This window comes from Microcebus murinus, chromosome 10, assembly GCF_040939455.1.
Source record: "Microcebus murinus isolate Inina chromosome 10, M.murinus_Inina_mat1.0, whole genome shotgun sequence".
In the NCBI taxonomy this organism is placed as follows: Eukaryota; Metazoa; Chordata; class Mammalia; order Primates; family Cheirogaleidae; genus Microcebus; species Microcebus murinus.
Window position 1 is genome coordinate 91,995,478 of NC_134113.1, and position 21,304 is coordinate 92,016,781.

General features: G+C 36.4%; 1 protein-coding gene across 3 annotated transcripts; it reads right to left on the reverse strand.

Moving 5' to 3' along the window:
* Positions 1 to 2,225: 2,225 nt before the first annotated feature.
* On the reverse strand, positions 2,226 to 8,016 carry LOC142873414 (natural killer cells antigen CD94-like). 3 transcript variants are annotated; one of them, XM_076007662.1, is made up of 6 exons: positions 7,729 to 8,013; positions 6,291 to 6,383; positions 6,083 to 6,145; positions 4,477 to 4,628; positions 3,500 to 3,606; positions 2,226 to 2,692 (listed from the first exon to the last, which is right to left on the reverse strand). In XM_076007662.1, exons 1-6 carry the CDS (start codon positions 7,733 to 7,735, stop codon positions 2,572 to 2,574), a joined length of 543 nt encoding a protein of 180 aa, XP_075863777.1. In that variant the 5' UTR covers positions 7,736 to 8,013; the 3' UTR covers positions 2,226 to 2,571. The 3 variants fall into 3 exon arrangements, with proteins under 3 accessions (XP_075863777.1, XP_075863778.1, XP_075863779.1); XM_076007663.1 differs by having other exon boundaries at positions 3,500 to 3,603; positions 7,729 to 8,011; XM_076007664.1 differs by having other exon boundaries at positions 2,578 to 2,692; positions 3,500 to 3,603; positions 4,473 to 4,628; positions 7,729 to 8,016.
* Between the last annotated feature and the right edge of the window lie 13,288 nt (positions 8,017 to 21,304).

Sequence of the window (21,304 nt, forward strand, 5' to 3'; positions counted from 1 at the left end):
AAGATCAGAGAGGGGGAAAGTCAGAGATGCTCTTATTGTGGCCTTGAAGAAGCAAGCAGCCATGTGTGACCGCCTAAGGACAGGGGCAACCCCTGGGAGCTGAGGGTCTCAGTTCTACAACCACAGAAACTACCGTCTGTCAACAGCCTGAATGAGCCTGGAAGGGGACTCTGAATTTCAAGTGAGAATGCAGCCTTGCCAAGACCTGATTCTAGCCTTGTGAGACCCTGAACAAAGAAACCAACCTCAGCTATGACAGATTCCTGACCCACTGAAACTGTGAGATAGTAAATGTGTGTTGTGTTAAGTCTGTAATTTTATGGTAATGTGGTATGCAACAGTACATAGCAAGTATTGCATATCATTAGGATAATATCTTCAGGGCATCAAGATGGAATTAAGAAAATATAAACTGACTCTTGCAATACTATTTTGTTATTGTGTGTGTGTGTTGCATATTTTTTTTTCTTATTTTGATCAACAGACACATCAGGATATGTTGCATATTTATTACCCTTTTCTGTTCTATATACAACATATATGGTGTCACTCAACTAGATCCTTTCATATGCATCAGCCCATTTCATAGCAAAAAAAAAAAAAACAGAGAGCAAAAGAACAATAATATGTCTCTCCCTAGAGAATGTGTCAGAAATCTTATATCAGAAGGCATAAAAAGAGATTTGGTACAAACTGTTACATATGAAAGAATTCTTTCCCATCCCAAAGACTACAAAGATATTTTCAGGATGAAGAACAGCAGAATGCAGGTAAGAGTGGGAGGAAGAATAGTAACAATGAAACAGGTCACATGGGTCTGGATTGAGCGTGACTCATGTAATAGCACCATGTTGTGAGAGAGACACCCCCTTGGGTGACCAGTATCCTCCATTCAAGCCAACACCTTCCATCAAAAAGCCCTGAAATTATGTATAAATTGAAAAATAACATCTGAGTTACAATTTGGAGGCAACAGGAATTTTCTTCTCACAGAACAAAATATCCTTGGCCTAAATTTCTCTCTGAAAATAGACATCATTGATCACACTTAACATCTCTTTTCTCACTACTCTTGAAACTGTAATCAAGGTTCATGAGTTCTCTGGAAAATAAAGGAAGATTGTGCTCTGGACAACAGATGGACTAATGACATGAAAATTAACAACTGGAACCTGTATTGGGGTGTTGGCAAATGAGCACAATTGAGGTTCATCCTCGTCAAAAATGATGAAAATTGAGTAGATTTGGTTCATTGCAGAGAAAACCACTCTAAATGTCAAAAGCCAAGCAGAAGAAATTGCCTTATGGGTAGAGAATAGGAAATGAGATTGTTTGTACCAAAAATTATTGATTTTCCCTACAAGATTACTTAATATTTTTAAATTTTAATTAAAAATATATTATTTTGTAATGAAAAAAACAAAACATTCCAAATCTCCAGAAAGTACAGTGCATAAGCTCTCTTAGTTCAAGTTAAACATTTGAAAGTTGTTATAATCTATCCTGTATATTTCATTATGTAACTTACATGCATTTTTTCCCAAGTCAGTCTTCCTAAAAGAATATGAAGAGTTCCATTCATAGTCCTGTTTGTATTTAGAGAAATAAAATCTAGGAGGTCCTTTCGTCTCCTGGGCCTTTGTGTATCACAAACAATTTTGTTCTTAATTATTGCCATTTAATTGAAATATAAAATTGTAAAGCAAATAGAGATGCCAATATAAATTTCTTAGTTTTAACATATGTGACAGTTATAAAATAGAGTTGGTTTTTGATAGCAGTGACATCAGGTAATCCAATCCAAGTCACCACATTGGAACTCATCGTTGTCCCCACCCCTTGTTTGACATGTTCAGAAACCGCTCAGTAAAATGGAGTGCCCCTATCCTCCCAAGAGAGAATTGTTCGGTATTACACACATAATTTTTAGAAAAGGGAATAGGATCATCATTGTCCATGTAAGTGACTCCTTCCCTGAAGCACAAGCGTACAAGTGTGTTCTCTGAAGCGGGTGGCAAATGTGAGAAGATTGTCATACGGCACGTTCAGCTCTAACTTAAAACATACAGATATATATGTATATAGATATTGATATCTATATATTGACATATACATATCAAGAAAGGATATTCACATTATTGTTACTTCACAAAAAGTGAGGTGAGATGGCAACTTCCCAATTTAGTATGCCATACAATGGACTGAAGTGATGTCAATATATATAATTTAGTGTGAATTACATTTTATTTAAATTGCTGCCAAGAGAATTTATAAGCATGTAAGTAAACCCACACAAATGTGCACTATAACTACATTGAATTTTATATAAATCATATACATTAAAATGCATCAAAATACTCATAAATTTCTTTAACTTGCACTTTATAATTTCAGGTGTAGGTATATAAATTTCATAAATTTTAAAACACATGTTTTCAAATATATGAAAATTGTATGATAAGACACTTTGAAACATTTTACAGAACTAAGAAATAGCAATAATATGAGGTAAAAATACTATTCGGAGTAATCCTGGATCTGTAGCCCCCGTCTCTTTGTTCCAATAAACACTTAAATAAGCTGTTGTATACAGATGTAATGATTCTTTCTTTCACACGGTTCATCCATAGTATTGTTCGTTAGATCATACAATATGCAGTTTTCTGGATCTGGAGTTTCAAATGATGAAAATCTGTAATGCAGAAGAAAATGTTAACACATGGGAAAAGGAAGAGAGATCCTCAGGGCTGATCTTTTTATTAAACTATAGAATTTTAAAAGCATTTAAGTAAGATATTAACATGTTGAATCATTATTATTTTAGAGCCATAACCACATTTCTCATGACTCTAGAGTATAATACCATAAAACACTCAGTTATTCCCTTACTCATCAGTAGCATTGAGGCCAGGGAGTTTTCAGTTTTTGCTCTTGTCAGTAACAGATTGATGTATGAAATGCTTTATTTCTGTTTTTTTAAGATGTATCAGCTGACCTAGTCTAGGAAAACAAACCAGAACATACACTTTGGCATAGTATGATGCTGTAAATCTCACATTTATGAATGAAAATGAGATTCAAAATTTACAAATATACAGAAAATAAGCCCAAGATATTTAAAAGATGAGAGGATGCTGAGAGTATTAGGCTCCACTAAGAATAAAGAAAATAATGGATATACCGTTTTCTCTGGCTGCCCTTGTGTTCATGAGCATCTATCTGTACTGGTACATATACCTTTAAGTACAGTACTAAGACAAAATAAAGAATATGTCAAGAGTTCTTTATGACCACAAGCTCACCAATTTTCATGTCACTTGAGCATAAACTTGGATATTGTAGGTGGAGCCAAAATTGTTGTTCTATCTCACTGTCCCATTTTTTCTGTGTTCTCAAGCCCTAAGTGGGTGATTTTAGCTTCAGTGCTCCTGGATGCTACCTCCCTTGTCAGATCTAAAGGTAAATTCACAAAGATCAAAAAAGGCCCCTAGAAACTTACAGATTCTGGGAAAGAGCAGAGCCATTCTCCCACTGCCAGACTCCACGTTCTGTATTGTAGGAGAGTCCAATCCAGTAAAACTTTGTATTGGAGTGCATGAAAGGCTGCTTGGAGTCAAAGACAAACATATTAATCTGAGTTTAATCTATTCTGGGTACAGCATACTTCTGAGAACATCAGTGCTCAGAATAAGATTCAGCCTGCCCATCATACAAATGATTATTAACTGCCAATTTAGTAGGTATAGTCAGTCATATGCCTCAAAGTTATTTTTTTAACAGGCCCACTCATTTACAGAGAAAAAATACCACAAAAATCTCCTCCTGAAAGAAAGAGAAACCTCGTAAAGGGAGATAGTTTTCATGGTACATTTCCTTCACAGGCTTCAATGATCAAATGTGATCCCAAATTAGCAGTAATTTGAAGCAAAAATCTCATGGGTACAATGTAGACTCACCACAGATGCTAGATGCATCTGGAGAAATTTTTCACTTTTTCTTAAGAACTGGGTACCTTTTATGATTTTACTATCCATACTGGTTTCCTATTATATCCCAGAAAGATGACAAAAGCTATATAGTTATATATAGTTATAATTGTATAGTTTTATATATAGTTATATATAGCTATATGACAAAAGCCATGTAAGAAAAATTATAAATTTCATTAAAAGAACTAAAAATTACAAAATCCAAATTAATAACCTTATTATTTTTTCTTTGAATTTTCCCTAAAAAGTTCTTTTATTTTATGTGGTGCCTATCTGAGTCTTTATCCCTGTGATGTAAATCTTTGAAGAACTTAATATAGGTTTTAAAATGGTAGTTTCAGGATATATAGAATTGATAGGTCATTTGTTCAAAAATAACTGTCCATTTACTATCTGATGTAAGACTAGAATCAAAGTGTTTAGCTTACTTAGATTGTATATTTTTCTAGATTAAAGAAAGTGTAGGAAGCCACAAATAAGTACATGCCAGTTCATCTCTGTTTTGAAGCTGAAGCAAACTGGAATTCTGAGAAACACAGAAATTTCTACTTTCATTCCAAGTTTTCATTTCAAGAGAAATGAAGTAGCAGTTGCATCGGTACCCAACCCACTTCTGTGGGCAAGAACAGCAGTCAGAGCCTAAGAGAAAAAAATAAAATATCACAAATGACATTGGAGATTAAAATTTTTTTCAGTGCATTTTAATTATTCAAAAGTAATTTACTTGGGAGGCCGAGGCGGGCGGATTGCTCAAGGTCAGGAGTTCAAAACCAGCCTGAGTGAGACCCCGTCTCTACTATAAATAGAAAGAAATTAATTGGCCAACTGATATGTATATAAAAAATTAGCCGGGCATGGTGGCGCATGCCTGTAGTCCCAGCTACTCGGGAGGCTGAGGCAGAAGGATCACTCGAGCCCAGGAGTTTGAGGTTGCTGTGAGCTAGGCTGACGCCACGGCACTCACTCTAGCCTGGGCAACAAAGCGAGACTCTGTCTCAAAAAAAAAAAAAAAAAAAAAAAAAAAAAAAAAAAAAAAAAAAAAGTAATTTACTATTTATTTTTTTCTGCAAATATTCTTTGTTCAGTGGCTATTAATGCGAAGAGATTATATATATGACACTTTTTCCTCATGGAGAATATATTCCAGGGATAGATCCAAAATTATATAATTTCCAATCATTTATTAACTATATATAATGACAACTTACGTGAGTTTACAAAAGCAATTCAGTATGTTAATACAAGACACAGTAGCGTATGGGGTGGGGGCAGTTAGAAGCACTTTTCTGAAGACGTGACCCACAGCTGAGCACTGTGGTGCTAACAGAAGTTAACCAGATGAGAGATTTAAAGGAGGAAAATATTCAGCATATTTCCTGAGTGAGGATAGAATATGGTACATTGGGAGAATTCTGATATACATTTGGGTATTTTATTTTTCAAAAAGGAAGATAAACCAATTAATTAGCTTGAGGTGCAATTATACAGTTTATCAGTGAATGCAACACTACTTATGCACAATATTTATAGTCATAACACACGGTGGACAAATCTTTCCCGTATAAATGGGTGGTAAAGATGTTAAGAAACGATATAGATATAAATGAAGTACTACTTTGTTGTCACAGAAGAGGACGAGAAAACATGGGGAAATTTTAGGAAAAAATACACTTAAAAAATTGGACTTTGAACTGCATTCACTGGTTAAGTAAGGTTTAGGATTGCAGAAATCTGTGCACTATATTCTGAGTTTTCTTGTGAGAATCAGAAGAAAAGGTTAAGAGATATGAAAGTATAGCTTATACACAAACACATACAGGTAATTAGGATTAGCGGTAATATTTAATGTAGATTATTTTCTATTTGTTACTTAATCTTGAGCACTCATATAGGAAACGTCTGTCATTTCAGGTTACTATTTTCCCTATTAGTTAATACATAAATGATGCATATTCAATTTAACTTAATGATTCTTACACTAGAGAACAATAAAAATGACACTATCCTATAATTAGTAGGCAAATTGTATTACCAAGTATAATATTTATTTTATCTTGCTCCTGTATGTAAAAACAAGAAACTGTCTAACCTACCTTCCTGGAGTTCTTTGTTGAGGAGTGAAGAGGATGTTGGCTTAATATCTATTTCATTAGGTACTATAAGAAATGATTAGAAATTTGCTTAATGAGATACAGTTTTGTGAAATAATAAAATATTACACATTAGTAAGATGAAATATGTATCATTAAATTATTTTCTTAAACTTTTGATTTTTGTGCAGATTTGTCTAGAAAAACTTACAAGATTTCAACAACATTCCCAAAGTAACCATCAACAAAAGGCATATGACTCCTAAGGTCCCAGAAATCAACCTCCACCAAGTGGTCTGAGACACTGTAGAGAAAGACAAATGGAATAATGACTTAAAGAACAAATACAGGAGCTGAGGTTCTTAAAAACAGAAATCAATGATGTAGGATCCAAAATGTTCTTTCACTTGATAACACAGTTATCTTGTCAATAAAACATTGAAAAATGAAGACATTCCATTCAAGAGTTCACCGAATATCAACATTTTTATGCGGTGTACCTTGTTCTTCAGTGTGATCATCCATACATTTTCTTCTCTACAGCTCTGCCCCAATAAAGTAGATTTGCCATCTATTTTTTAGATTTTCTGAGAAGCTAAGAAGGCATCGACAGGCACCAATTTGTGTTCCATGGGCTTATATAACACATATTTACTTGTATTTTCTCTAGAAAATACTAAGATAAACAGTAAGTATAATTCCCAGTAGGTAGTTGAGAAAACAGAGTCCAGTAATAATGTCATTTTCTCAAAGTACCAAAGCTAGTAAGTACCCAAGCCAGAAATCAAATGAAATTTGGCCTAGGCCCAGACTTTTTCATTTAATATATTATATCATTGTCACAATAATATTACTTAGGAGTGTGTCCTCTCCTAGTCTCACACAGGCTCTACTCTGATAAATGTCTAGATCTCATAAGCTTTTGAGGTATTATAGGGAAGAGAAGTCATAGGAACATTCTGGACTTGGTGTGATGACTAGTTCTACAAACAATGTATGGGTATTTCTTGGAGACCTGGGTTTAAATCACAGTACATTGAATTATGATACATAAACAATCTTTTTTTTCCCAAGAACATTACATTTACTCATACTCGAAATTGTTTAATGGCTTTTCCCCTAAAACGTTTTAACATTAGGACATTCTACATTAACATTAGCACACTCTCAAGAAGTGATGTTGCTGTTAACAGTTGTACGATGTGTCACACTGTTAATCTGTATTATTTTTGGATGTCATAACACAAAGAATAAATTTTTAAAAACTTTTAAGCACTGTGTCATTAATATTTGGCATGCTCTATTTCTGCGCCAGAATTTCGATGCTCACGATTTACACAGATAAGTTTGATTCTCATTCAGAATTTGGAGGCATCCCTGTCAGAAGCCACTTTTTAAGTGGCTTAAAACTTTTCTGTTGGAAAAGTTTCACAAAATCATCTAAGTTACAGATTCAGGAATCAGGAAAATAAATGTTCCCTGCACATTCTTTGAATGTGCAAAGTGCTGATCCATGAAAAGCCTAAATATATCCACTATTAACCTTGTGCTTTTCTCTTAAAGCACTGACCCCAAATTAGCCAATCCACTAAATATCTTTTCTGGTTACTTTTCATTTTTTTAAATTTTGTGACTGGGGTCACACATACCTGCCATGAGAACCGATGTTCCAAGGTCAACGCAGAGAAGACACGGTTTGCTTGTTCAGGAAGAACGGTGCTGGATGATTGGAGCTCATGTGAAGGAACCCTAAAATTGGCTATGAAGAAATTTAACATAAAAAGAAAAAGAAAATCTGTATATTTAAATGATGCTCTTGAGTTGTCTGTTGGTGAGACAAGTGTGGATGGCAAAAAGCAGTAAAGCAATAAAATCACAAGCTTCTGAGTGTTCCAGGAACGACAATACAGGAAATCCGCACTGAACTTTTGCAATGATAACACTTTGACCATCACTAAGAAAGGTGAGGGGGAGTTTTCTTGTTGTTATTGTTGTTTTCAATGTTTGAACATCAAAGTCATCTGAAAAAGTTACTTGGAAAATGCCTTAAAAAGGTGCAAACCGAAGGTAAATTTTGCTTAGCGTAATAAAATTCCATGCAGAATTTTCCTCTTTCAATAATAACAGCCATTTTAATATCTAAGTTGTGTTCAACACAGCTTAAAGCATTTGGAATATGTTAGCTCATTTATGAATTAAAAATGGGTTCAAAAGGAAAATATATAAACGTCTTGATTTTCCCAATGAGAAAACTGAGGCACATAGAACTAAGTAACTTGCCCAAGGTCACTAAGGTGGTATCCCCATATGTCACTCTGTGCCTGTCATCCCTGCTGCACTAACCCAGCCATGGAGGCAAAGTTTAAAAAACCACAATGGAGAGACCTCCCACGGGGCCTGGGACTTTGTTTCCCAGCTTCCTGTGACTCCTGAGACGTGGAGGGAGGCAGGAAGGCTGAACCCAGGCCACCCTGACCTGCCTGTGCATGTGATTCAGCTTCTCACATGTGTCCTGTGCAATCCACACTACCATCCTCATCAAATCCATTTCCTCCACTTAATTTTAATATGAGCAGCACTAATATGCATAAAAAATGAAAGGCACTGATGCGTGCACCTTTACCAAAGACCGTTGATAACAAGATGTTTCCACTTCAAAGGACTACAAGACTATGCTGATGTCCAGTCCTCAGATGCTCTGAGAGCTTTCCTAATAAAACAACAGGCTAGGCACCTTCGCACCCGAAAAACTAGCACTCTGGGAGGCCAAGGCGGAGGATTGCTTGAGGTCAGGAGTTTGAGACCAGCCTATGCAAGAGTGTCTCTACCAAAAATTTTTTAAAAATTAGGCAGGTGTGGTGGCACGCACCTGTAGTACCAGCTACCCAGGAGGCTAAGGCAGGAGAAACACTTTGAGTCCAGGACTTTGAGGTTTCAGTGAATTATGATGAAACCAATGCACTCTAGCAGGGACAACTGAGGGAGACTGTGTCTCCAAAAAACTGAACACACACCTACCTACATAAATTTCATATATATGTATTGTGTGTGTGTGTGTGTCTAATCCTCCATTTTATTCTTTCTGAATTGCTACGGTGGCCTCTCCTTTGATTCCCTTGTGTACATAGGCAGCTGAATGGGTTTCGCACGCAGTATCCCTCCCACTCATCTCCACTTGCAGTGGAGATCAGCCCTGCCCTGCCCTTGTCCCCTTGGGATAATTGGTGAACTCTGCCCACTAGGACCTGCATGGAATTTTTTTTTCTCCTATAACTGCCGTAAGCCTCGCTTCTATCACACATGGTCATCTGGAAGTGCTGAATAATGATCACCAGGATGGGCCTCAAACAACAAATCTCGGGATATAGCATTGGAATAGTCCAGCAATTTCGACCTTGCTATGAGGCGATTCTGAACATTGTGTTTTGCCCCATTTCCCAGGATTACTCAACAGTGTTAAACTCCAACTATCTGCTCTAGTAGCTAAATTAATAAAACAATCTCTATTGCATACCTCCTGCCCTTTCCCACATTAATACTCCCTTTCCTACCTTTATTCAGCACACATCCCAAATAAACTTTGCACACAAAACTTTCCTCAGGATCTGCTGCAGAGAGAAACCAAATTGAAATTCCATTGAAATGCCAAGCTTCACTTATATAAATTTGTTTTTGAAAAGTTAGGTATTCTTCCAAAACGACACCTCATTTTGTTTTTATTTTTATTTCAGCATATTATAGGGGTACAAATGTTAAGGTTATGTATATTGCCCATGCCCCCTTCCCCTTCAAGTCAGAGCTTCAAGCATGACCATCCCCTAAACGTTGCACATCTCACTCATTGTGTTTCTATATACCCATCCCTTCCTCCCCCCTCTCACCCGCCCAAAACCCGATAAATGTTTTTCCTATATGTCCACTTAGGTGTTGATCCCTTAATATCAATTTGCTGGTGAGTACATGTGGTGCTTGTTTTTCCATTCTTGAGATACTTCACTTAGTAGAGTGGGTTTCAGCTCTAACAGGAAAATACAAGAGGTGCTATATCGCCATTGTTTCTTAAAGCTGAATAGTACTCCATGGTATACATATACCACCTTTTATTAATCCACTCATGTATTGATGGGCACCTGGGTTGTTTCCACACCTTTGCGATTGTGAACTGTGCTGCTATAAACATTCGAGTACAGGTAGGACACTTCACTTTGCAGGACCTCCCCTCCCATGGTGTCCACACAGACAACCACCACCTTCCTCCCTGGAATTTACTGGAGCCCTTGTTCCAAGCAAGTGATGACTTCAATAACTAAAATACCTTTAAACTGAGCAAAGAGCTGGGAAAATAAACTAATATCCACTTAAGATATGAACAGTGAAGTCTTTTACTTAGAAATTTATAATTAAACAGTTGCAGAACATAATAACAATTATTAATCATAGGCTATATAGGCTTTCTTTCTTTAAAAATGGGCTTTGCTGGGTTTTTTGCCCATAAGGAATCTTAGCTTAGACTTAAAGCCTCTTGAGCTAAGCCAAGGATTTATTAATAACTGCCTGTAGAGACCTGCATGAACTAGGTAAATTCCTCTTTTCTCAAGGTCCCAAAATAACTTGGGGTTCCTGGGCCTGTCAGAAAGTGACATTCTTTGCTTATCACACATCAGGAAATGTTATAGATGCGATATTAGGTCAATTTTTCCAGAGAGCTTTTATGGGCCTTGTAAAGTCAACCTAATTCTTCAAAGCAGTCTGGATCTTTCTGAAAATACGCTAGTCCAGTCAAACCCTTGCTAGAATAACCAACATCTCTAACTCTGTCTTGTTAGAAAAGAAAACAAATTCTTATTGAATTTATGCAAATAATTACATTGCCATGAAATAAGAATATTTATAAACAGTTTGCAAATTTTGAAGAAATCAAGTAGAGAGTAAAATACATGTTTCAAATTATTTACAAAATTATGCTTTACCAATCTGTTGTAAGCTATAAATTGCTCAAAAAAAAAAAAGAAAAATTTCTGTTGCATTCTGGAAAACAAAATACAAAAAGAATCAGTAATGTTTAAACAAAAGTCACTAGCAAAATTGGTTTAGTTCCATGTAATTAATTTGTGTTCTATTTGAGGTTGGGTCAGTAATCCTCAAGAATGCATCGTCTTTTTTTAATTAAAGTTTTCTTAGTTCAAATGGTATGATCTCCTAAGTTATCGTCTGCCCCTATATTTAAAGGTACCTGTAAGAATCCTTTCTATAATTTCCTTAAAGAAGCAAATTTGGACTGAAGTCAGTTAAAAATCACTATTTCAGAAGAATCAAAATAAAATAATAATTGTCTGTGTATGACAAAAGTCTTAGAATTGTCATGGTTAAAGAAAAAATGGGCCGGGCGCTGTGGCTCACGCCTGTAATCCTAGCTCTTGGGAGGCCGAGGCGGGCGGATTGCTCAAGGTCAGGAGTTCAAAACCAGCCTGAGCAAGAGCGAGACCCTGTCTCTACTATAAACAGAAAGAAATTAATTGGCCAACTGATATATATATATAAAAAAAATTAGCCGGGCATGGTGGCGCATGCCTGTAGTCCCAGCTACTCGGGAGGCTGAGGCAGGAGGATCACTCGAGCCCAGGAGTTTGAGGTTGCTGTGAGCTAGGCTGACGCCACGGCACTCACTCTAGCCTGGACAACAAAGTGAGACTCTGTCTCAAAAAAAAAAAAAAAAAAAAAAAAAGAAAAAATGGACAAAGATTTGCTCAAAAATTTTTAGGGGCACATAACAATTTAATTTAATAACCATAATTATTACAGATAACATACATCAAGACATATCATAATGTTAGGATACTCATACAATTTTGGAATAGATATTAAAACATGTTTATATAAATATAATGCAAAGATAGTTAAACACCATTTAATATTTCACTGCTTCCTGTAGACTTTTAACACACCAAAATAAGCTGAATGTTTCTCTCCTGGTCTTTTAGTGGCTGTAATATTTAAAAAAAAAAATCCTAGTTTGTGGTCAAAAACACTGCATTTAGATTTTTGATTTTGTTAAGTTTGTCAAATATCAAAGGTCTAAAACACTTGCCATAAAACAAGATCATAGGTTACTATGATACAATAGTCATTTATTCAGTCCAAGTAATATTTAAAGATTGTAGGGGGAAAAATTATATTCTTTAATAGAGAGGAGACTCAGTTTCCCAAATAAATAAGACCTAATAAAGACAAACTGAAAAATCTGTCTCTCTCCCTTGTTTTTTGCAGTTTACTGAAAAGAGTGAATAAAATTTTTTTACTATCTCTATTAATATTACTTGAAAATCTTGTTTAAAAGAGAAAACCAATTTTTTATTTTTGCATTAGTGTATTAAATAATAAAAGTAATTTAAATAAAAACTTACACGCAAATCTATTTAATCTTAATTAATTTCACTATACAGTAAGATTTCTATAATGTTTTATAATTTTTACCAATTTTTTCCTAAATTTTTATCCATTTAATTTTATCTATCATTTGTATTCATTTAATTTAAACCTATTTTTAAAACCTTTAAATTAGGCAAAATTATTTTTTCCACAAAAACCAAATTTTTATGTTTTTATACCCCTTTTTTACAGAAAAAAAGTCTTATTTTCTTCATATAGTTTATGTATACAATGGTTTCATTTATACCTGATAGGTATAATTATATATTTAATACAATGTTACAATACTATCTTGTTATAATTATATATTTAATACAATGTTAAATCTCAGTAATCCTAATATTAGTAAAAAACCCAGGAAGTAAATAATTTTATCTTAAAACGTGTAGCAGACTTATTTTACCTACATGACCAACAGGTTCAGGTGAAAATGCCTACATTAAATGTTGAAGATATTTTAATTTTATTTTGCCAGCGATTATAAAATTATCATTATTCATTAAAGATTATTAAAATCACATGAACTTGAAAAGCATTTGGGCTAGGTTTTTCCTTTTATGAATACTCACTTATAAGTTAATTTGGTGCCATGGAAAACAGACAAATACATATATGCATATAAAGATACAATCAAACATAATGAAGATTGTGTAGCTTTGATTTTAAAACTCTAGCCACAAGACTGGCAAAACGGCTGAATTTAAACCATGTCCTTCAAAATAAAACAATTTGGAGTCTACTTGTTTTACATATGGCCCAAGCCCTCACAGAGAAAACAGGGCAGCAGTCTATGTTTCAAAGCACAGAGAGAGAAAAAACTAAGCCCTTTTAAAAAGGAGTTTTGGTATGTCAGAAGATACGACCAAAATGGATGCTAAGACAATGTGAAATCATAGGAATTTATCATTGGACTTTTAAGGAGACCAATTTTATTTGGATAGCTAACATATAATCTTGGCTCTCCAAAAAAGAGAGAGAGAGAGAGTTGTCATGGAACCACTCCATGCAATGCTTTTATAATACACTTTTTAAAAAAAGATATTCCTCTAAGTGTTTAAATCGCATCTTTTCTATCTAAAAGCACAAAAAAGAAAGAATAAAAGAATAAGGTCTGTAGTTAAAACCAGCTACCATAAACAACCATTGTTCATCACCTTTAAAACCACATGGTTTTATTGGTGAGTGTCTTGTCTTCTTCAGCTGTTTGAGAAGAGTGAAATGATCTGTATTAAAATAATGTAGAGCCATAAGGTATAAATGGGAATCAAAGTCAGACTGTTATAAGAGTATAGATATAGCCAGAAGTTAACCAGCCATTGTTCCCTAACTTCCTTACTGCTGTAACAGGTTACTGCCTAATGGCACCATCATCACTGATAGGTGTAAGATAGGTGTTATAGGTGACTTCCCCTACTATTTCTCTAGATACCATTGCTATTGTAAAGCCTGAGACTGGCGTTTGAAGTGCTTCTCAGACTCTGCATTCTGAAGGGACCCACTGACACCAAGAGGACCTGTGGATAGGTGTGGGAACAGATCCAACAGCCTGGAGCCCCCCTATTCAGGAAATCTGCCAACTGAGAAGATAATCTGCATGAGTTTATTCCCCCACCAATAAACAGACCCAATAGCCTAGCCGTTTGCCCGTTAAACTATCCTTAAAAACTCTTTCTCCCAAATTCTCAGGGAGATGGATTTGAGAAATTACTCCCACCTCCTCACCTGGCGCCTTGGGAGGTAACCTCTTTCTCTGCTGTGACCCCTGCTGTCTCAGTACAGTGGCCTTCACTGGGCAGTGGGCAAGGGACCCAGTTGGGCTGTAACAGAACTCTTTACATACAAAAGTCTAAAAGCCTCATCTGCATCTCATAGGTGGAAGAAAACAGGAAATTAAAGGTTGTTTATGGCTTGAAAAGAGAAAAACAGATTTTGGGAGAGAGAGGGGGAAAAGCTTGACTAATTAGCAAAAGATGGTCAGTCTCCTTATGTAAATGTAGCCCTGTGGGTAGTAGCCCCTCGGAGAGAATAGATGGCAAATGTTTCTTTCTAGATCTTTAAAGGTGTCAGACTCAAAGTTAATCTTTTCTAAATCAGGGAAGGATAGACCTGGCTGCATTTTTCAACAGATGTATATTTTCCCCCACAAACGACAGCTTTGCAATGTTACTTTTATCTGTGAGGCTTATGGCGACTATTTTAAAATATGTCAGAGAACTAGATTTAATATTTTGGAGTAAAATATTTCTAATCTCCTTTAGTCTCCACTTTGAAACTAAAAAGCTTTACACATTAAAACCTGAGCCGATAGTACTGGAGACATTTGGGTTAGATGTTGTCGGGGAAAAAAAAAGAAAACAAACAGGGACAAACAAGGACAAAAGTAAATTTAAACAATTCATTCCATATCTTCAGTCAGTCTTTTTTGTGAATAAATCAGTTTAGGTAAGCAGCTGTGTCCCATCCAAGGAGCCGGCATTGTACAGGAGCTTTTAAACAGAGAAAAACAACGGTTAACATTTGCACCAATTTTTAAACTTTTTGGGTAGAAAAACAATAGTCTTAGGAGCAGAGATTGAAAGAGCGGTGAGAGCAAGCCAAAAAGGAGGTAGGATTGAAGAAAAGAAAGAGTCAACTTTAAATATTTCACATGTGCCATGTTTAAATTTTAGTTTATGGAGTCTCTTTTTAATTTTAAATGATTTTCATGAAGGGAGGCTATCTAGACTCTTAACTTTATTTGGAAGACTTGAAATACTATAGTATTCATAGTTTTGTAAGGTTTGATAGCCTATTTGTTTGAATTGAGCACATAGATGACTAGAGGTCTCCTAAGATTTTGATTGTTGCCAGGAAAGCTTTCAATCCTCATACATTAGCCCTGTTAGGTTTCCGAATATTTCCGAGAATTTTTCCACAGTTCTTAGAGATGTTAGCCACTGGAGTGTCTGATGGTGGTGGATCAGAGACTACCTCCTTACAACTAAGGTTTTCTATAATTGCACTTACCTTATGAAGGCAGTACTTCTGTGCCCTTAATGTGAGTCTCCCCACAAAACCTTATGGACCAGCTGAGTCCAACTAGATCCTCACCCCAAAACCCATGGCTAACAAAGACATTCCCTCCAGGGTCTAGAATGGAGGCAACTGAAATCAGGAAGAAAGAAAGAGAAGGAGTGGGGAGAAATAAAGCCTTGGAGATTTTCATCCTAAAAGCAGGAGATCTTCTTCTGGGTGAGCTTGCCCAAGTTCTTCCCAGAGAGGTGGAGGAGACAGCTGAGTTTTGAAGGGCTGGTGCAGAGGTTGGTGCATTGACTTCTGATCATGCTGGGGAAACCAGGGGTCTCCCTGGATCCCTTCATGGTTACCAATTTGTTAGCTGAAAAAAAAAAAATAATGAGGTTTATAACTTGAAAAGGAGAGCTTTTTGTTGTATAAAGGGTCACAGCCTAGGATGGCTATTTCAGCAGGCTATTTCAATTCATTTCATTCCACGACAAGCCAGGAACACATGCTCTGAGACAGGGACAATGGGAACAAGAATTTTTACTGAGTGGGATGGCTACATATAGATATTTAAAAGTTATAGGAGTCATGAATATTTATAAAAGAGAAAATATGTGCATATGCAGTTGTGCTTTATACCTCCCATCCCCTCAAGGCTGGGAACTCTCTGGAGTTCCCATGGCCAAGAAGAGTCCATTGAGTCAACAGGGGGCTAAGGATTTTATTTTTAGTTCATAGAAGACACATTCCAGTAGCCATGAATTGGAAATTTATTTTGATCTCACTGCTTTCAGAAAATGTACGCAGTCCGTGAGTGGAAAGAAAATTGCTGCTACCGTGCTGCAAATTAGTCTCCTTTTAAGAGGGAGAGAGGGCTTCCCGAAAAAGAAGAAAAGAAGGATTTTGACCTGGTAAAGTCTCCTTGTAAACGTGCTAATAATAAACCCACCAGCAAACACTAGTGGGTTTTGCTTGCCAAAATCTTTGGAATGTTTATAGCAGGATGTATTAAATTGTCTACACTGTTTATGTTGAAAACAAAACAAAAGATAAAACTAGAATCAATGGATTTATGGTGCAGGGCTTCCTAAAAATGTCACATAAGGTATGTAACCATCTGAGCATGAAATGAAGACGTAACTTGATTAAACTTCTCCTTTGTGTAAGTGATGCTGCCACAAACCCCATTGAGAGACCTTCTATGTTAATCTGTTAGTTTTGGCCAGAGAATGTGCTATGGGGAAAAGAAAAGAGACCTGAGTAGCTGCATGGATGCGCCTGCACTTTTCATTGTTTTTATTTCCTATATCTTGCAATTATCGTCGTAGCACTGAGATTATTAGTAAAGCATGATACTGGGTGAAATCTCTGATGATGCTTGTGAATGTGACTTGACAGTCCAATCTTTGGTGATAACTGTTTGAAAAACGGGTAAATTTTGTCCACGTGGATAATGAGAAATAAGCACGCAGTTCTATGTATACAATCAAACATGCATTCAAACATATGAAATGCCTCTTCATCTACACTTATGGCAGAAGTTGCCGTTGCCCCTCTCATACCCCTAGAAACTTTGGCTGTACTTGGGCAAACTTCTGCATCTCTAGGACTGGGGTCTTCTTTTCCCCCTGGCGCTAATGACAGCTTTGCTGCCCTCACATCAAATCACACTATATATATATATATATATATATATATATATATATATATATATATATATATATTCCTGAGATTGTATATCAGCTTCTTTTGCTTTTCTAAGATGCAAGGGCTGTTTGGGGATGCATATTTTAAAAAAGAAAGTTATTGTTGCAGCACAGAACACACCACTCCAAAATATGACCAAAGGATACCAGAATATTCCACCCCAAAACACTATCCTTTGGTATATTTCAAACTGGTTATTTTGAGACACTACAGCACAGTAGCAGTTCATGAAAAAAATCACTGTTTTGTAAAGGAAATTTACATCTATAAAGAAAATCTATGACAGCAAAATTATCTGTATTCAGAACAGAACTGCTCCTAGACAACATTTTTGGCCTGAGAGATTCTTAACTGCCTAACAAGGAAATCTTTATTAGCCAAGCATTTCCTCTCCCTCTCCCTTCACTAATTTCTCCTTTCCCTACCCCAGAAGCCCCATTCCTTTCAGTAGCTCAGGATGCTGTATAAGCTTCCATCATTTCGCCCTTCTAAGAGTCTCCTAGTTCCCTGAGACCCCTGTGGCTTTCTCCATTTGGATCTCTTTTATGTCAACTAAATTGGTAGCCTGGACAAAGAATCTATGAAGGTGAAGGGAAGCCATTTCTCCCTCCTTTACAAAGTGAAAAAGTTGTTTCCCATCCCCAAGACTAAGAAAAACTCCCCTTACATGAGGGGAAGGAGAAGCAGCATAAAAGTGCAGTGGTGGATTAGGGCAGGCAGGTGACAGGGAGACATCAGAGAAGCAGGACAGTGGCCTCTGACAGGAAGGAGCCATGCTGTTGGAAGAGAGGAGCATTGGATGACACTCATGTGCCACTCAACCTGCACTTCCCTTCATCCATGTCCTGATCACTGTGGGAGTGCAGCAAACATCTGAAGACAATCCACCATCTATGTGGATGAGTAGAGGCCACCTCGTTCTACTGCACTGTGCTTTGTTGTGCTTCCTGGACACAGTGTTTTTCACACAGTGAAGGTTTGTGGCAACCCTACCCACAGCAAGTCTATCAGCATTTTTCCAACAACATGTGCTCACTTCACGTCTCTCTGTCACATTTGTAATTCTCACACTATTTCGAGCTTTATCATTATTATTATATCTGTTATGCTGATCAGTGCTAAAGTTTGCCCCCAGCTGACAGACATGGACTTCCTGTGGCTAACTGAGGGCCTCAAAGTCACAATAGAAGGAAGTGGCCACGGCTGGGTGTGAAAGTGGTCACTTACTCTGTATTCTCAGAAAGATGCTGCAAAAGGGTCATAGGACCTTGCTTTCTACAGTCAAGGGAAACTAGTTCCTGTTATTGGTTGACTTCAACTCGAAATTCCCCAACTGACCACCAACAGATCACCTGGTGCCACCAACCCACCATTTGGAAGAAGCCAATTAAGAGAGACTGGTAAAGTGAGGCTCAAATGTCATCCAATCAAGATTCTGTTCCTCAGTCCCCTGACTCTCCTCCCCTTCCCTGTAGCTCTTGCCTTAGTGATCTTTAAATCTGCAAATTCCTTTTAGAAAATAAAGTTCTCTTTTCACTTCCCTTCACAGATATCATTGGTCTTGTGTGACCATCTGTAATCAATGATCATTGATGTTACTATCATAATAGTTTTGAGGTGCCAAGAACCATACCCATAGAAGATGTGTTGTGTGTGTTCTGACTGCTCTACTGGCTGACCATTCCCTGTCTGTGTCCCTCCTCTTAGGCCTACCTATTCCCTGAGACACAGCAAGATTGAAATTAGGCCAGTTAATAACCCAATACTGGCCTCTAAGCGTACAAGAAAAAGGAAGATTCACATATCTTTGAATTGAAAGCTAGAAGTGATTAACCTTAGTGGCGAAGGCATGTTGAAAGCCTTGATAGGCTGAAAACTAGGCCTTTTACACAAAACAGCTAACCAAGTTGTGAAAAAGAAAGTTCTTGTAGGAAATTAAAAGTACTTTACTGTAGCAAACAAAAATGACAAGAAAGGAAACATCCTTATTGCTGAGGCAGAGAATGTTTTAGTGTTCTGGATAGAAGATCAAACCAAGCACAACATTCCCTTGACCCAAAGCCTAATCCAAAGCAAGGCCCCAACTCTTCAACTCCGTAAAGGCTGAGAGAGGCAAGAAAACCACAGAAGAAAAGTTGGAAGCTAGTAGAGGCTGGTTCAAGAGGTTAAGCAAAGAAGCCATCTCCACAACAGGAAAGTGCAAGGCGAAGCAGCAAGTGCTAATGTGGAAGCTGGAGCAAGCCATCCAGTAGATCTAGCCAAAATCACAGACTAAATAACAAATCTTCAGTGTACACAAAAAGCCTAAATTTGGAGATGATGCCATCTAGGACTTCCGCAGCTAGAGAGCAGAAATCAATGCCAGGCTTCAAAGCTTCAAAGGATAGGTTGACTCTCTCGTTAAGGGCTAGTGCAACTGCTGACTTAAGTTGAAGCCAAGACTCACTTACCATTCTGAAAACCTGAGATCCCTTAAGAATTATAATAAATATACTTTTCCTGTGCTCTATAAATGGAACAACAAAGCCTAGATGATGGCACAGCTATTTACAGTACTGTTTAATAAATATTTAAGACTAGTGTTTAGACTTAGTGCTAAAAAAAAAAAAAAAAAAAGATTTATCTTAAAATACTGCTATTCATTTGTATGGGTATTATTAAATATATAAAGAAACATGTATCATATCTAAATATATGCATCAACACAAAAAAAATAATAATTAAAATGTAGACATTTATACCAAAAACTTTACTAATGGTCATTGATAATGCACCTAGTCATCCAAGAGCTCTAAGCTCCTTGAGATGTACAAGGAGATTAATGGTGCTTTTATGCCTGCTAACACTTCATTCATTCTGCAACCCATGGATCAAGGAATCATTTCAACTTTCAACTCATTTTTTAACAAATACATTTAGGCAATAGCTGCCACATATTCCTTTGATGGATCTGGGCAAAAGAAATTGAAAACCTTCTGGAAAGTTTTCACTATTCTAGATGCCATTAAGAATATTTGTGATTCATGGAAGGAGGTCAAAATATCAACATTAACAGAAATTTGGAAGAAATTTATTCCAGCCCTTATGAATGACTTTGAGGGGTTCAAGACTTCATGGAAGAAGTAAATGCAGATGTGGTAGAAACAGCAAGGGAACTAGAATTAGAAGCGGAGCCTGAAGATGTGACTGAATTTCTGTAATCTCATGATAAAACTTGAATGGATGAGGGATTGCTTCTTATGGATGAGCAAAGAGAGTGGTTTCTTAAGATGGAACCTACTTTTGGTGAACATGCTGTGAACACTGTTTAAGTGACAATAAAGAATTTAGAACATTACATAAATTTAGTTCATAAAGCAGTAGCATGGTTTGAGAGGATTGACTCCAATTTTGAAAGAAGTTCCATTGTGGTTAAAATGCTATCAAACAGCATCACACATCACAGAGAAATCTTTTATAAAAAGAGAGTCAATTGATGTGGCAAGCTTCATTGTTTTCTTATTTTAAGAAATTGCTACAGCCATCCCTACCTACAGTAGCTACCACTCTGATCAGTCAGCAGCCAACAACATTGAGGCAAGACCCTCCGCCAGCAAAATGATTAAGGTTTGCTGAAAGCTCAGCTGATTGCTAGCTTTTTTTTTGCAATAGCATAATTTTAATTAAAGTATGTACATTGGGTCTTTTAGACATAATGTTATTGCACACTTAATAGACTACAAAATAGTTAACTATAACTTTTATATGCACTGGGAAACCAAAAATAATTTTTATTACTTACTTTATTGCAATAGTAGCTTTATTGCAATGGTATGGATCACAGCCTGAAGTATCTCCAAGGTACACTTGTATTTTACATAACTGGAGTAGAATATGAAAACCAAGGTATTGATATTGATACTGTACATAGAACTTATTCAGTTTTTACTAGTTTTATATGCATTCATTTGCTTGTGTGTGTTTATGTGTGTGTTCATGTGTAATTTTATAATATGTAAGTTTACATAACCACCACCACATATCTTCTGATTTTGTATTCTAGAAAATAATTATCACCAATTATTTCATTACTCTGAAGTACAGTTA

What these genes read in the sequence shown, in the direction of transcription:
- LOC142873414 (XM_076007662.1), bottom strand. An exon ending in GGGAATGTTGTTGAAATCTT is followed by an intron (nt 6,146 to 6,290) that starts GTAAGTTTTTCT and finishes CATTTCTTATAG; the next exon opens with TACCTAATGAAATAGATATT. An exon ending in TCTGCTCTTTCCCAGAATCT is followed by an intron (nt 2,693 to 3,499) that starts GTAAGTTTCTAG and finishes TCTGCATTACAG; the next exon opens with ATTTTCATCATTTGAAACTC.